The sequence below is a fragment of the Chrysemys picta genome, chromosome 16 (assembly GCF_011386835.1).
Source record: "Chrysemys picta bellii isolate R12L10 chromosome 16, ASM1138683v2, whole genome shotgun sequence".
Classification (NCBI taxonomy): Eukaryota; Metazoa; Chordata; order Testudines; family Emydidae; genus Chrysemys; species Chrysemys picta.
In genome coordinates, this window is record NC_088806.1 from 11642241 (window position 1) to 11659189 (window position 16949).

General features: G+C 51.8%; 2 protein-coding genes across 17 annotated transcripts in view; one reads left to right on the forward strand and one right to left on the reverse strand.

The window, feature by feature from the left end:
* Positions 1-16949, reverse strand: part of LOC103307271 (zinc finger protein OZF-like) — a 95144-nt gene that overhangs the window by 15563 nt on the left and 62632 nt on the right. Inside the window, exon 1 of one of the 16 annotated variants that reach the window (XM_065569378.1) lies at positions 1733-2399. The exons of 12 other annotated variants lie outside the window; for them this stretch is intronic. The gene's annotated coding sequence lies outside the window, so the exon portion shown is untranslated. Of the gene's footprint in view, positions 1-1599; positions 2400-16949 lie in introns of those variants that run through there. 3 more of the 16 variants (XM_065569381.1, XM_065569380.1, XM_065569379.1) reach the window with 3 other exon arrangements.
* LOC135975963 (chromatin assembly factor 1 subunit A-like) lies at positions 8207-10359 on the forward strand. Its single transcript, XM_065570113.1, has 2 exons — positions 8207-8753; positions 9899-10359. The coding sequence occupies exons 1-2, from the start codon at positions 8207-8209 to the stop codon at positions 10357-10359; spliced, it is 1008 nt and encodes a 335-aa protein (XP_065426185.1).

Genomic DNA, 16949 nt, shown 5'->3' on the forward strand with positions numbered 1-16949 from the left:
AGACCAGGAGCAGAAGGCCCAGCTGGGGCACAGACCATGTCAGAGATTTCTCTCGCTGGCTCTGTTACCAACTGCCCATGACAAACACTTGAAAGAAGGGGAGGCCGAGCTGGAAATGGTAGCAGAAGGAGGAGGTGGGGAAGGAGAGAAACATTTGAAGGCATGACCATTATTCCCATTCCTCCGTAATGAAAAATGTACAGGAGAGGGGAGCTGCACTTCACAATCACCCAGCACCTACGTGGAGAGAGCACTGGATGGGGACTATTCCTGGCTCTGCCACAGACGTGGGGGGCAGAGTTAAGGTTGCATTGGCGTGCACATTAGCTCTCTATTTCCTAGTTTTTGGAGGTTTGAATTTTGCTGAATTTGATACTCTGGCAGGGCCCAAAATACAGCTGTTTAAAGACACGGAGGGTTTCTAGGCTGCAAACCTGATCTTTGACGTTTTTGTTTTTTTAAAAGATAAATAATTACAATAAATGTACCGATGCATAAATGAAGGTGTGAGGGACTAGATGGATGTTCAGTAAACATCCAGAAAGTGATGGCTCCCCATCCCTACCTGCCATTCACAGAGGCAGCAAAGCCCTGGGAAAGACAATTTTCAGAGGCAAAGAGAAGGGACTAGAGCTTAGAGTTTCTCTGCCAGTCAGGAAGGTGTAGCAGCAAGGGAAGACTGACAGCTGATAGTTGGAGGGGTGAAAAGGTTTGGGGGTATGGTGGGGGACAGAAGCAGCTGGGACTGGGCAGAATTAAGGTCCCTACAAGATACAGGCAATCACCATAGGGCTATGAATAAGGCAGTTTACTGTACAAAGTTCTAGATTAGATTATACCAATTTGTAAAGACACAGAGAGACCAGGACTTGATAACAGCTTGAGGTCCTGTCCAGCCCTACATTTCTAGGATGCTATGCAACATATAGGTATAAAGACAAAACATACAGAATACACTGCAACATGTCAGGCAATTCAGGGAAAAAAACTAACCCCACCCCCAAAAAACTACACTCCACAGCATATGTCAATTGTTGATCAGAAGTAAAATCTGAGTGTATTTCCCATCACTACTTGATAAATGAACAGAGAGGAAAGAGGCAACATTTGTAATAAATGTCTAATCACCCTGAAGAACCGGAGCAAAGGGGTAAATCTGAGATGTTGTTTGTGTTTTATCATTAGAGAGACAGGGCCCAACACTCAGGGCCCATTCAAGTAGAACTAGAGAACGAGAGAGAAAGTGGCCCGAGGGGGAGGGATTTTAGGATATTTGATATCTATCTTTGAGAATAGTGGGGAAAACGGGTCACAAACTCCGCATTTGGTAACAGGAGAGACAAACCCCCAGACGGGGGGGGGGGGGGATTTTCTGTGGCTATGAAATGAGGGGAGGGGGAGGGGCAGTGTGAAGGGATTTTATGTGACTGTCCAACACACACAGACAAGTGACGGTTCCCCCCCTTCACACGGGCCGCAGGGAGCCCGGGGGGGGGGCAGTTTAAAGGGGGCCAGGGAGGGGGAAGGTCCCTGGAGCAGGGAAGGGGGCAGCAGTGGGGGATGGGCAAGTGCAACACACAGAGACATCCAGACACAGACCGTTTTATCCGCCAGGGCTTCCCCGGCCCCCCACATCGCTACGGAGGCCGCACCGGGCCCCACCCCAGCTTCCGGGCTGGCCCAGGGCGGGGGTCTCGGGGTGGGGCCTCCCACACCCCCACTCGGCTCTTACCGGCCCTTTCGCGGACCCGGAGCTCCCCGCCGCAGCTGGTCCGGAAGTGACGCAACCCGCGAGGCGCCAGGCGGGGGAAGGGTGAAGGAGACACCTGGGGTTTGCGGCCGTTGGAGCGCGGCGCGAGCTAGGCTGGGGGGCGGCGCTGTCCCCTCATTGGGGGCGGGGTTCTCCACAGCCCCGCCCCTTATCCCCCTTCCTCCCCGCTCCGGGCCCCTCCTGCCGCTCCCGGCGCCACCCCGCTCAGCCCGCGCTCCCGGATCACAGGGGACTAGCAGCGGAAGTGACTTTAGGCCTGGGGGCGGACGAACGGGGATCGCACGGAACATGCGCAGCAACAGCTACTGAAACCTTTTCTCACCTGATCGAACTAGGGCGGAAGCGCCCCTGGGGCAGGCTGGGAGATATAGTTCCGGACTCTCTCGGGACCGGACGTGACGTCGGGCGGGGGGGCTGGGCCTGGCTGCGAACGCGCGGGGGGCGCTGCGGCTCTGCCTGTCTCGTGCGGGGCTTTTGGAGCCTCTCCCGGGGCCGGAGAAGAGTTTTCTGTCTCCCGGCTCTGGGCATGCGCAGATCGTGGGGGGCTTCCCCCCAACGGACACTGGGGCAGAGTCACCGCCCGACCCCAGCCCCGCCCCCGGGCAGGTGCGAGTCCGCCCCACACGTGTCCCCGCCCCACGCGGGGCCTCCCCTCCCCCTCTGCCGGGGTCTGCGCTGGGGGCGGGGCCCGTCATTAGCCCCGCCCTGCCCGGGGGGAGGGGCAGCCCCTGGGCCGGAGTCTACAGGGAACGAGCTCAGAGCCCCCAGACCGGGTGGGAGGGAGAGACGGGACCGGGGAGGGGGGGAGATGGGGGTAGATGGGACAGCGGTGGGGAAGGGGGATTCCCAGACTCGGGACTGCCCAGACCCACTGGCTGCAGCCTCTCTGGCAGATCGTCCTGTCCCGTGGAACAAGGAGCAGAAGGAGGCAAAGCCGGATTTGTCAGACACGTGCCAGCCGCGGGTTTCGTCGCCGTGTAGACGTGCCCTGACATTATGTCTACACTGCAATTAAGGGGCACCTGTCTCCAAGCCCGGGGCAGCTGGCTCAGGCTTGTGGGGCTGGGGCTGCAGGGCTGTACAATGACAGTGCAGACATAGAGCTTGAGCCCAGCCACTGAGACCCACGAGGGGGAAGGGTTTCCCAACCCAGCAGGAACACATGTATCTACACCACAGTTTTGAGCCCCAAAGCTTTAGCTCCAGGAGCCCAAGTCCGATGACCCAGGCCAGCCCTGCTGCAATCTTTATCCCGGGAGAGATGGACTCTGCGGGTACGTCTCCATTGCAATGTCAGCCCTGCTGTGCGCAAAGCAGCCCCCTATTCACCACTGTCATATAATGATGCTATGGTTTGTACACAGTCTGTAGGGTGACCAGATGTCCCGATTTTATCGGGACTGTCCCTATATTTGCTTGTTTGTCCCGTGTCCTGACCAGTGGCGGATTAATAATTTTGACGCCCCTAGGCCGGGAAACAATTGCCGCCATTTTCCCGCCCCCATTCCAACACCCTCCCCAAAGTCCCCACCCCAACTCCGCCCCTCGCTTCCCCTATTGGATCCCTTTTCTCCAGCCCCACCTCTTCCCCCAGCGCGCGGCGTTCCCCCTCCTCGCCACTCCCTCCCTGCCCCACAAAACAGCTGTTTCGCGGCACAAGCGCTGGGAGGGGAGAGAAACAGGACGCAGTGGCGTGCTTGCAGAGGAGGTGGAGGTGAGCTGGAGCAGGTGGGTGGGGCGCGGAGGGGAGCTTCCGCCCCTGCAAATTTGCCGCCCTAGGCAATAATACGGCACTGGTCCTGACCAATGTGCGGTCGGGACACTGGACAAACAAGGAATTTTGCCCTCCCAGAGGCACTCTCTCTCCCCCCCGCCCCGACTTCGCCCCCTCCTTCCCCTATTGGATCCCTCCCCAAATCTCCACCCTGGCCCCGCCTCCTCCCCAAGCAGGTGGCATTCCTCCACCCTCCCAGGCTTGCAGCTGTAATGGCGGCGCAAGCCTGGAGGGAGGGAGGAGGTGGTGGCGGCTTCCAGTTCTTGGAGCTGGTGAGTACGAGCTCCGACCCCGACAAGGACAGTGCACACATACGGCTTGAGCCCAGCTGCTGAGACCCACAAGGGGGCAGGGTCTCCGAACCCAGCAGGAACACACGTATCTGCACCACAGTTTTGAGCCCCACAGCTTTATCTCCAGGAGCCCAAGTCCCATGACCCAGGCCAGCCCTGCTGCAAACTTTATCCCGGGAGAGATGGACTCTGCGGGTACGTCTCCATTGCAATGTCAGCCCTGCTGTGCGCAAAGCAGCCCCCTACTCTCCACTGTCACATAATGATGCTCTGGTTTGTAGAAAGTCTGCCTGGTGAGGTATCAGTTCAAAAGCCGTGATCTGTTGAACATTAATATCTTGTTGGATGGTGTGTGCTCGCCTTGTTTGGGACGTGATGAAGTTTTGCTCTGTGCGCCTTACTGAACTATGTTACGAAGTTGGGAAATGCCCACAACCAGCCTTTCCGGTGCCACAATGGAGGAGCAAGACTCGCTGCTGGCCCATTGAAAGTATCCACGCTCCCAAGGACTATCCCAGGAGCCATGTACAATGCAGACTTCTCCAAGATAGCGCGGAGACAATGGACACTGCTTGACTCACATCGTAGCAAAGCAGCTTCCTAGCAAGTTGGAAGAAACTATGAAAGAGGGGAAGAGACATCATGACCTGGCCTCTCTCCCCCACAACTCAAAACCTGGAAACGCACCTGGAGCACAAAGACTGAACTGAAAGAATTCAGAAATCACAAGAGAATAATAATAATACATTCAAATCAAAGTCCCCAAGCAGACTAGTATTGGTTTTTCAACAGAAAATCTTCAGTTTGGGGGATTTTGTTTTCCTGTCAGACCTTGCCAAGGGAAGCAGAGAGAAAATGTTTGATTTGCCTCCCTCAGAACAGCTTGGCCTAGACACTATAGCCATGGGTCACTGTCATGGCCTTGCTGAGGACTGGGGCATTTTAATAATTTGTGGTGGTCCTGGGATGTTTGGGGGAATAGATAGGATGTTACCTTTTGAGATAAAAACTAAGAAATCCAGGACTAGAGAATTCTTTTAGAAATCTGGTATTTAGACATTTTATTTTAAGCAGGGGGGCAGGGCCGAGTTCCTGAGATGGTTTTTGTTTGCAGGAAGCAACATGGTTTGGTCTGTGATTGTACCAAAGGGGGAAGATGGTTGTTTGTAAAGGAAGAGAGAAGACCAAATGCCTCTGATGAAATTTGAACCCACATGTGCAGAGCACAATGGATTAGCAGTTCATCTCCTTAACCACTTGGCCACCCCAGCTGAGTTGTCACGTAAAGGACAGGAGGAGAAATCTGAGGCCTGTAGAGGTAGGGACAATAAGGAGTTTTTAAATACTAAGTGTAAGCAGGGTCTGAATGAGCTCCCGCCTCACACCTAGTGATGAGCCAGGGGAAAGACTTCAGGAACAGACTGTGTTTGCATAGACAGCCTACTCTGCCTAGCTACGCAGCATGATGGGGCCGTTTTGCCAAAAGGACCAGTTTTGGCTGATGTTGGGTTACAAATCACATGAGTACTATTAAATGTTATTATAGTTGCTGGATAATAAAGGGGAGGGATAGCTCAGTGGTTTGAGCAGTTGTCTGTTGTGAGCTCAATCATTGAGAGGACAATTTGGGGATTTAGTTGGGGATTGGTCCTGCTTTGAGCAGGGGATTGGACTAAATGATCTGCTGAGTTCTCTTCCAATGTTATGAGTAAAGGGCAAGAGAACACAACTAGTCCATCCTGCTTGAGGGGTGAGGGATACATTTTATTGTACTGCATAGAAGTGATTGAGGGTGTCACCCAAAACCAGTGGTCCCCAAACTTTTCATATTGTGCCCTCTTATCCATGTCTGCAGCCCCTCAACAGCTACGGTCTAGAACTGGGGCTGGGAGCGGGGCCATGGCTTGCCGGGGAGAGGGGTGTGGATGGGGTAAGGGGGTCGAGGCCAGTGGTGCTCCCTCCCTGCTCTCCATGGGGGCTGGCTCAGGCCCTGAGGTGCCCCCATGAACATTCCTCTGTGCCCCTAGGAGGCATGCCCCACATTTTGGGGACCACTGCCCTAAACCGAACCCTACTCGCTAAGCAGGGGCTAGTGATACCAGATCCTCAACCTTTCTGCCTGTGGCTCCACCCAATTCTATCCCTTCCAACCTTCCACCCACGGCCCCATCCACTATGTGATAATGTGGAAGCTCTTGTTGCCCCAAACCACCGAGATGAGACATGGAGACCCTCTCCCCCAATGCCTTATGGCATTAGCTGTATTGGTGGGGAGGGAGATCAGTGGCAGGGCATATGCTTTACACATATGCTTTAGTGTGATAATTCTACCGAAGAACTGTTCTAAGATTGTCACTGTTTTCAGGCAGGGCTCCCTGACATTTGTGTAAAGATGGGATCTTATCTAGCTGGTTTCAGAGTAGCAGCCATGTTAGTCTGTATCCGCAAAAAGAATAGGAGTACTTATGGCACCTTAGAGACTAACAAATTTATTGTAGCATAAGCTTTCATGGGCTACAGCTCACTTCATCGGATGAATGTAGTGGAAAATACAGTAGGAAGATATATATATATACAGAGGGAACATGAAACAATGGGTGTTACCATACACACTATAAGGAGAGTGATCAGTCAAGGTGAGCTATTATCAGCAGGAGAGAAAAAGAACTGTTTGTAGTGGTAATGAAAATGGCCCATTTCCAGCACTTGACAAGGAGATATAAGGAACTGTAGGGAGGGGAAGATAAGCATGGGGAAATAGTTTTACTTTGTGTAATGGCCCATCCACTCCCAGTCTTTATTCAAACCTAATTTAATGGTGTCCAATTTACAGATTAATTCCAATTCAACAGTCTCTCACTGGAGTCTGGTTTTGAAGTTTTGTTGTTGTAATATTGCGACTTTTAGGTCTGTAATCGAGTGACCAGGGAGGTTGAAGTGTTCTCCAACTGGTTTTTGAATGTTATAATTCTTGACGTCTGATTTGTGTCCATTTATTCTTTTTGCATAGAGACTGTCCGGTTTGGCCAATGTACATGGCAGAGGGGTATTGCTGGCACATGATGGCATATATCACACTGGTAGATGTGCAGGTGAACGAGCCTCTGATAGTGTGGCTGATGTGATTAGGTCCTGTGATGGTGTCCCCTGAATAGATATGTGGAGAGGGTTGGCAACGGGCTTTGTTGCAAGGACAGGTTCCTGGGTTAGTGTTTTTGTTGTGTGGTTGCTGATGAGTATTTGCTTCAGGTTTGGGGGCTGTCTGTAAGCAAGGACTGGCCTGTTTCCCAAGATCTGTGAGAGTGATGGATCATCCTTCAGGACAGGTTGTAGATCTTTGATGTTGCGCTGGAGAGGTTTTACTTGGAGGCTGTAGGTGATGGCTAGTGGTGTTCTGTTACTTTCTTTGTTGGGCCTGTCCTGTAGTAGGTGACTTCTGGGTACTCTTCTGGCTCTGTCAATCTGTTTCTTCACTTCAGCAGGTGGATATTGTAGTTGTAAGAACGCTTGATCGAGATCTTGTAGGTGTTTATCTCTGTCTGAGGGGTTGGAGCAAATGCGATTGTATCGTAGAGCTTGGCTGTAGACAATGGTCTGGATGAAAGCTGGAGGCATGTAGGTAAGTATAGCAGTCAGTAGGTTTCCGGTATACGGTGGTGTTTATGTGGCCATTGTTTATTAGTACTGTAGCGTCCAGGAAGTGGCTCTCTAATCAGCTACATGGTCAGTGGACGTTCATCGCCCAATACACGAGATATCAAGAGCCCTGGGACTCACTTGGTAAAGGAGTTTTATGAATATTTTTAATAGGTTCCCCCCCACCCAAATATTGCGATAGAATCTCCAGTAAGTTCATATTGAAAATGGTTATTAATGTGGGGCCTCTAAAGTGAGTGTCAGACTCATGCTACTGTAATATCTGAACCGTGGTAAACAGGGGAGTGGAGTGGAGGGTCCGTGGGGACACAGAGGAGCTGAGGTCCCTCAGGCCTCGTCTGCACTACGACTTTAATTCGGATTTATCAGCTTTAATTCAAATTAACCCTGCAACCGTCCACACAACGACGCTATTTAATTCGATGTAAATGGCCCTTTAAATCAATTTCTGTACTCCACCCCGACGAGCGGAGTAGTGCCAAAATCGATTTTAGCAATTCGAATTAGGGTTAGTGTGGCCGCAATTCGATGGTATTGGCCTCCGGGAGTTATCCCACAGTGCATCATTGTGACCGCTCTGGACAGCAATCTGAACTCGGATGCACTGGCCAGGTAGACTGGAAAAGCCCCGTGAACATTTGAATTTCATTTCCTGTTTGCCCAGCGTGGAGAGCACAGGTGACCACAGATAGCTCATCAGCACAGGTAACCATGCAGGCTGATAATCGAAAAAGAGCACCAGCATGGACCGTGAGGGAGGTACTGGATCTGATCGCTGTATGGGGAGAGGATTCAGTGCTTGCAGAACTTCGTTCTAAAAGACGAAATGCAAAAACTTTTGAAAAAATCTCCAAGGGCATGATGGAGAGAGGCCACAATAGGGACTCTGAGCAGTGCCGCGTGAAAGTCAAGGAGCTCAGACAAGCCTATCAAAAAACAAAGGAGGCAAACGGTCGCTCCGGGTCAGAGCCGCGGACATGCCGCTTCTACGCCGAGCTGCATGCAATTCTAGGGGGGGCTGCCACCACTACCCCACCTGTGTTCGTGGATTCTGGGTCGGGGATAGTCTCATCAGCGACGCCTGAGGATTCTGCCGATGGGGAAGAGGAGGAGGATGAGGATGAGGATGAGCTTGCAGAGAGCACACAGCACTCCATTCTCCCCAACAGCCAGGATCTTTTTATCACCCTGACTGAAGTACCCTCCCAAGCCTCCCAAGCCAGTACCCAAGACTCTGACCCCATGGAAGGGACCTCAGGTGAGTTTACCTTTTAAAATATAAAACTTGTTTTAAAAGCAAACGGTTTTTAATGATTACTTTGCCTGACTTTGCATTCGCGGTCAGTTCAGCTACTGGAAAAGTCTGTAGCTACTGGAAAAGTCTGTTAACGTGTCTGGGGATGGAGCGGAAATCCTCCAGGGACATCTCCATGAAGCTCTCCTGGAGGTACTCCGAAAGCCTTGCCAGAAGGTTTCTGGGCAGTGCATCCTTATTCCCTCCTCCATGGTAGGACACTTGACCACGCCATGCTTGCAGCAAGTAATCTGGTATCATTGCCTGACAAAGCCTGGCAGCGTATGGTCCCGGTGTTTGCTGGCATTCAAGCAACATCCGTTCTTTATCTTGTTGTGTAATCCTCAGGAGAGTGATATCACTCCTGGTAACCTGGTTGAAATACGGGAACTTAATTAAGGGGACAGAGGTGGCCGTTCCTACTGGGCTGTTTGCCTGTGGCGGAAAATAAATCCTTCCCTGCAGTTAGCCAAGCGCAGATGGGAAATTGGCCCTGAGTTTTTCGCGTTTGGCTAGCAGGGATCTTCCCTGTTACCAGCCACACGGTGGGGGGAGGGGTACCGTGATCATCCCAGAGAATTCATGGCGGGAGGGGGGCGGCGGCGGGGGGGGGTTAGTTTGGTGCCTGCAGGGATCTTCCCTGATACCAGCCACGCGGTGGGGGGGAGGGGTACAGCGATCATCCCAGAGAATTCATGGCGAGAGGGGGGGGTGGTTAGTTTGTTTTCTGGTGCTGCTGAATGTTAACAGAAAAACCGCAGCACTCTACTTGCCTGAAGGGGCCCAGACAAGCCCCCCCACACTGCCCCCCCCCAACTGGCTGAGATTGGCCAGGCTTCTGCAGCACTCTACAAGCTATGCTTGGTATGTGGGAAAGGAGGGCGCAGAAGCTTACCATGGCCGCATGCAAGCCGAATTCTGTTGCCCAGACCTGTGATCTCTAGCAGCAAAGCCACAGGCACTCAGCATTAAGAGGCAAAATGCGACCTTGCACAGAAATCACATGTGCTATGTAATGTGAACAGTGTTGGTCACCGTGAAAGAGTATAAGCATTGTTCTGCAAAATGTAGCTTTTAAAACAATTCTCTCTTTTTTCCCCTCCCTACAGCAGCTGCAAATTCCTCAAGCCTCCCTCCTCCATCCCGAAGGTTATCACAGATAAGGCGTCGTAAGAAGAGAACGCGAGACGAGATGTTTTCGGAAATTATGGAATCCAGCCGCAGTGACAGAGCTCATCTGAATGAGTGGAAGGAAACAGTTTCAAAGTATAGGAAAGAAGTTAGTGAACGTGAGGACAGGAGGGACCAACGTGCGGAGAGGAGGGACCAACGTGAGGAGAGGAGAGACGCTCGAGATGAGAGGTGGCGGCAGGAAGACCAGAGGATGAAGGATGCAACGCTGGGGCTGCTCCGGCGTCTGGTGGAGGTTCAGGAACGGCTGCTGGAAAACAGACTGCCGCTTCAGCCCCTGTTCCACCCTCCCCCCTCCCCATGTTCCGTATCCTCCTCACCCAGACGTGTAAGAACGCGGGGGGGAGGCTCCGTACACCTTCCCATTCCACCCCAGTAGACAGCCCAAGCAAAAGGCTGTCATTTTTTTAACCTTTTCTTTGTGGCTTTTTCCTTCCCAGCAATCCTCCTCCCAAATACCACCCGGGTTCCCTCCCTCTTTTTCTAATCTATTAATAAAAAATAAATGATTTTTAAATGATAGTGACTTTATTTGGTTTGAAAGAAAGCTGGGGGAAGGGGCAGGGTGGGTTCCTTACAGAAAATCAGTCAATAAAGGGGGCGGGTTTTCATGAAGGAGAAACAAACAGATATTTCACACTGTAGCCTGGCCAGCCATGAAACTGGTTTTTAAAGCTTCTCTGATGCACAGCGCTTCATGGTGTGCTCTTCTAATCGCCCTGGTGTCTGGCTGCGCGTAATCAGCAGCCAGGCGATTTGCCTCAGCCTCCCACCCCGCCATAAAGGTCTCCCCCTTACTTTCACAGAGATTGTGGAGCACACAGCAAGCAGAAATAACAATGGGGAGATTTCTTTGGCTGAGGTCAGAGCGAGTCAATAATGATCTCCAGCGACCTTTTAAACGGCCAAATGCACATTCTACCACCATTCTGCACTTGCTCAGCCTGTAGTTAAACAGCTCCTGACTCCTGTCCAGGCTGCCTGTGTATGGCTTCATAAGCCATGGCATTAAGGGGTAGGCTGGGTCCCCAAGAATAACTATGGGCATTTCAACATCCCCAACGGTTATTTTCTGGTCCGGAAAGTAAGTCCCTTGCTGCAGCCCTTTAAACAGAGTAGTGTTCCTGAAGACGCGAGCGTCATGAACCCTTCCCGCCCAGCCCGCGTTGATGTTGGTGAAACGTCCCTTGTGATCCACAAGTGCTTGCAGCACCATTGAAAAGTACCCCTTGCGGTTTATGTACTCGGTGGCTTGGAGCTCCGGTGCCAAGATAGGGATATGGGTTCCGTCTATTGCCCCAACACAGTTAGGGAATCCCATTGCAGCAAAACCATCCACTATAGCCTGCACATTTCCCAGAGTCACAAACTTTCGTAGCAGCACCTGAGTGATTGCTTTGGCTACTTGCATCACAGCAGCCCCCACAGTAGATTTGCCCACTCCAAATTGATTCCCGACTGACCGGTAGCTGTCTGGCGTTGCAAGCTTCCACAGGGCTATCGCCACGCGCTTCTCAACTGTGAGGGCTGCTCTCATCTTGGTATTCTGGCGTTTCAGGGCAGGGGACAGCAAGTCACAAAGTTCCATGAAAGTGCCCTTACGCATGCGAAAGTTCCGCAGCCACTGGGAATCGTCCCAGACCTGCAACACTATGCGGTCCCACCAGTCTGTGCTTGTTTCCCTTGCCCAGAATCGGCGTTCCATGGATAGAATCTGCCCCATTAACAACATGATCTCCAAAGCACCGGGGCCCGTGGTTTCACATAATTCTGTATCCATGTCCGTGTCCATGTCCTCATCATGCTTGTCGTGCGCTGCCGCCGCCGCTGCCTCCTCTCCTCGTTTTTCTGGTCCTGGCTGAGCATAAACTCCACGAGAACGCGCGAGGTGTTTACAATATTCATGACTGCTGTCTTGAGCTAAGCGGGCTCCATGCTTGCCGTGGTATGGAGTCTGCAGTGTTCACCCTCCCAGGAAAAAAGGCGCGAAAATGGTTGTCTGCCGTCCGTTGCTTTCATGCAGGGAGGGAGGGAGGGAGGAGGTGAGGCTGTACCCAGAACCACCTGCGACGATGTTTTTTGTCCCATCAGGCACTGGGATCTTAACCCACAATCCCAATGGGCGCGGGAGACTGCGGGAACTATGGGATAGCTATGGAATTGCTACCCACAGTGCAACGGTGCAGAAATCGACGCTAGCCCCGGTACTTGGACGCACACCACCGAATTAATGTGCTTAGTGTGGCCGCATTCATTTCGACTTTATACAACCTGTTTTTCAAATCCGAATTATCTAAATTCGGATTAATCCCGTAGTGTAGACATACCCTCAGAGTTAGGGGAACTAGGCAATCTGGAGTGACAGGTTTCACCCCCTGCACAGATGGGGATTAGGGAATCAGCATCGACTGGGGGCTGAGGTCAGGGATGGGGCTGCATGGGCAGTAGAACGGGAAGCAGGTTGGGTCCGAGGAACTGGGAACATTTCAATCCTTAACAACACAAAACAGAGAAACGCTCCCAAGTCTCTCCCAGGGAATTAACATTTCTGTGCAGAAAGCTAAAGGTTTGAACAGAAAGGAGTGAAACCAAAGGGCCACACGATGGCGTCAGAAGCCTAGGAACGAAAAGCTCCAGGGTTTCTGTGTGTGCCTGGGCTCTGGAAAGGGATTTGGTACTACTCATTGTATTGCTCTGGCTGGTGACATCCCAGGAATGAGCCATGTCGATGACCGTGACACCGGGTGTGAGGAGGCTTTAATCTGATTTCAACGGAATAATGATTTTACCCCTGAGTTATTAACAGCAGCTTCCCAAGGGCAATTCCAACTGGTTCCTCCCAGAGATGGGTGATAGGGGAACAGGGAATCTCTCCGGCTCCCTCCCACTGTTAGTTCTTCTGTCTTTCTCCCTCCCTCACACTATCACATGCCCCCACTAGTAATGAACTAATGGATCTAAACTGAGCATCAACAAGTTTAACCTTGAAATTAGGTGAAGGTTTCTAACCACCGGAGGAGTGAAGTTCTGGAACAACCTCCCAAGGGGAGCAGTGGAGGCAAAAAACAGAATTGGCTTCAAGACTGAGCTTGATAAGTTTATGGACGGGGTGGTGTGATGGGACTGCCTGTAACGGCATGTGGCCGATCTGGGATTGCTAGCAGCAAATATCTCCAACGGCCGGAGATGGGACAATAGGTGGGGAGGGTTCAGAGTTACTGCAGATAATTCTTTCCCAGGTGTCTGCCCGCTGCGTCTTGTCCGCATACTCACGTCTCACTGATGGCAATATTTGGAGTTGGGAAGGAGTTTTCCCCAAGGGTAGATTGGCAGAGACCCTGGGGGGGGGGGGGGGGTTCGCCTTCCTCTGCAGCATGCGGCATGGGTCACTTACAGGTTTAAACCAGTGTAAATGGTGGATTCTCTGTAACTTGACAGCTTTAATCCATGATTTCAGGATGTCAGTAACTCAAGCAGAGGTTAGGGGTCTATTACAGGAGTGGGTGGGTGGGGTCCTTTGGCCTGCAAGGTACAGGAGATCGGACCAGATGATCACCATGGTCCCTTCTGACCTTAAAGGTTCTGAGTCTAAAACAGAGAGGGAAGTAAAGGAAAATTTTTAAAGAATAAACCAAACATTGTAATACCAGGATAACTCGAACAGCTCACTGTATAGTTCCGCCCCTTTCTTCCTCCACTGGGTGTTGAATCACCTGCTGGGATTTGGGACATTAATTCTCCCATTCCATTGATAAACTGATACAATGTGACTGAAATTAAATCAATTCCCAGCCAAGAAAAGGGGAGATCCCCGTATTGGCCGGGAATTGAACCCAGGTCAACTGCTTGGAAGACACCTATGCGCACCACTATACCACCAATGCATATGGCAAGATTGTTTCTCCCAGGTGCTACGTATGCCAAATGACTTACCCGCACAGCACTCAGGAGCTGGCCGGACAGGCTGGAGGCAGCCTGTGAGCAGAGACAGGTTCCCAGAGTGACGGACAGATGGGGACATGGGCTCGACATCCCAGCCTGAGGTATCACCAACCCCATCTCTTCCCTCAGAGAAAGGAAATGAAAATTGATGACCATAAGGGTAAATTTCACCCCAGCAGGCAGGCGGCAGCTCCTTTTAAAGCACATTTTGTGTTGGTTCCTGCTACGTACAGAACGGTTTGTTGCTGCTGCTGATTCCAGTCCTTGGGCTCTGCCCGGAGAAGGAACGATTCAGGCTGTCACTCAAGTGAAGACGGGAGATGATTTTTTTGACAGTGACTCTGCCTCGTCTTAAGGGTGTTTGTTTGTCACCTTCTAATCTAGTGGGTGATATATGCAGGCAGCCCCCGTTCCTGATTCTTTCCCGAGGAAATAAAGTTTCTACACGAAATCCCAAAGCATTTCACCGAAAGGAGGGAAAGGAAATGGCCACAAGATGGAGCCAGGACATAAGGAAGGTAACACAACCCCATTCTTAGGGGTAAGCCATTCTTTTTTGTCAAGGTCCAAAATTGTTGGTCAAGGTCCAGACTCCAGAGAAAAGAATAATAATAATAATAATAATAATAATAAAACAATAATGGTAATAAGTAAATAAAAAGTTGTTGGGGTCCATTGAAAAGCGATTTGGCCCGCTGTCTGCCTATTGATTACCCTGCATTGACTCTGAGAGGTGATTTATCTCCACTCTCTTGGATTTGAAGAGCTGGTTAGTTTTACCCTTGGTATCCCACCAGACTGACCAAGCCATGTTATCGATGGTGACACTAGGATTGAAGGATTATATAACATTATAAAAAACTGTAAATAAACATGTCGTTAGAAAGTGAGCGTTCTGTAATGAAAGGCTGGTTCCCCCAGTTGAGTCCCAAATGCTCTTCTAGAAACACCCCTGGGACCCGGCCCTCCCCAGCAGGAGTGAAAGGAGAAACTCCCAGCTCTGTACTTAGATCAGGCTGATTTATTGGGGAACAGGGGAGAAATTATTACATAAGAACATCCATACCGGGTCAGACCAAAGGTCCATCTAACCCAGTATCCTGTCTACCGACAGTGGCCAATGCCAGGTGCCCCAGAGGAAGTGAACCTAAGAGGCAATGATCAAGTGATCTCTCTTCTGCCATCCATCTCCATCCTCTGACAAAGAGAGGCTAGGGACACCATTCCTTACCCATCCTGGCTAATAGCCATTAATGGACTTTACCACCATTAATTCTTTGCTGCTGAGCAGGGAGCCAGGGCCGTTCTCTGGGAATCAAGGTGCCCAGCCTGACCCAGCTGCTTCATTGCCCCCCGGGGGCCCTGCAGTCTCAGACCGTCCCTGAGGCCAGGCAGCTGCTCGGGGAGCTCTTCTGGTGTCACTGGCAGTGCCTGGATATCCCACTCCCAGGGCCTGTGTTCAGCCATCAGGAAAGGCAGCAGCTTTGCTCCCTCCTGCTAAACAGAGTTCCCAGGCGATGGTTCTCAGCCAGGGGTCCCCAGTTGAGGGGGCAGTGAGCAGGTTTTGGGGGGAACCACGAAAATAACCCAGAAAGCAGGGCCGGCGCTAGACTCGCTGGGGCTCGGTGCAGAAAGCTGAAATCCGAGCCTGACTGCCAGGAGATGAATTTGAAGCAACTTAACTTTGTGGGGGCCCCTGTGCTGTTCTGGGGGCTCCAGTCCCCCACTCCAGGACAGACAGGGCAGTAACCTCATGTCACCCCTTTGTGACTCCCAGGGACCCTGCAGGGACAGCAGCTCCATGCTGGGCCCTAGGGCCCCCCAAAGCACCTGTGGGGGAAGGGGGCAGTTCAACTCCCGTGTCAGGGGGCTCCTGCTGCCTGGAGGTGACTATATCCTCATAGCCCCTCCCCTCACAGAGACACTCCATAGCTCTCCCCTCACAGCCCCTCCCTTCACACATAGAGGGACTTGTTTGCTGCAGTCTAACATTACAAACCCAGGGGTGAGATTTATGGATGCGGAATTCTCCCAACCACATATTAACCCCCCATCCCCGCCAGTGCAAGGACTCCCCAAGCTAGTCGAGTCCATACGTGGGTCACTCTTTTCATCACACCAGACGGCTCCCTTTGAGCAACGACCTTTTGAGGCCAACAAGAAACCTTCTAGTTTGGACTCATTCATGCACCACATTTACCAGTTGTGCTGGGCTCGTTGCCCGTGGCCTGCACGTCTGCTGGCTGTCAGGCGTGAGACCCTTTGATCCCTGCCTCGCCTATAATCCCTTTTTCTCAAGCTCAAACCCAAGACCAGAAACTTGCTGCAGCTTATGCAGCCCCATAGAGCATTCAGAGACACAAAGAGAAGATCCATAGGTGACTTTGGCAAACCCCGTAAGAACTTCCAGACTGGGTCAGAGCAATGGTCCATCTAGCCCAGTATCCTGTCCTCTGACAGTGGCCAGTGCCAGGTGCCCCAGAGGGAACTAACAAAACAGGCTTCCTGGGAGCATCTGCCCCCCTCCACCACAACAGCAAGCAGTCAGGTAAAAGAGAGGGGGGAAAGTCCCAGGAACCCTTCCTCTTTTTCTCCACAGCCACTTCCCATCAGCAGGGTTCCTCCTTCTCTTCCCTCCTGGGCCTCAGTGCGACTAAATCTCCATACCTAGACAGCTGGCCCTTCCGCTGCACCCCGATTCCCCATGCCTGAGTCTCCCTGCCAAAGTCCTGCACCTGTCTCAATAGAATTAAGTCTCACATTTCACTGGGAACTCAACTTCTTGTGCCCAGAGTGTCTCCGTCCCCTCAGTAGATGACCTGAGAAACGCAGTGTCCACTAAAGAAGTGCTTGGAGAGAATTTTCTCGTGTGGCCTAATGGATAAGGTGCCTGACTTTGGATAAGGCAATTGAGAGTTTGGGTCCCTTTGCAGTTGTGCTTGTGCAGTTTTCCCTTTGCACTGAAAGTCCTGCTCTCTTCTTGGGCGCTCAGGCCAATGCTCTGGCTTCAGCTAGAGCCCTGGGAAG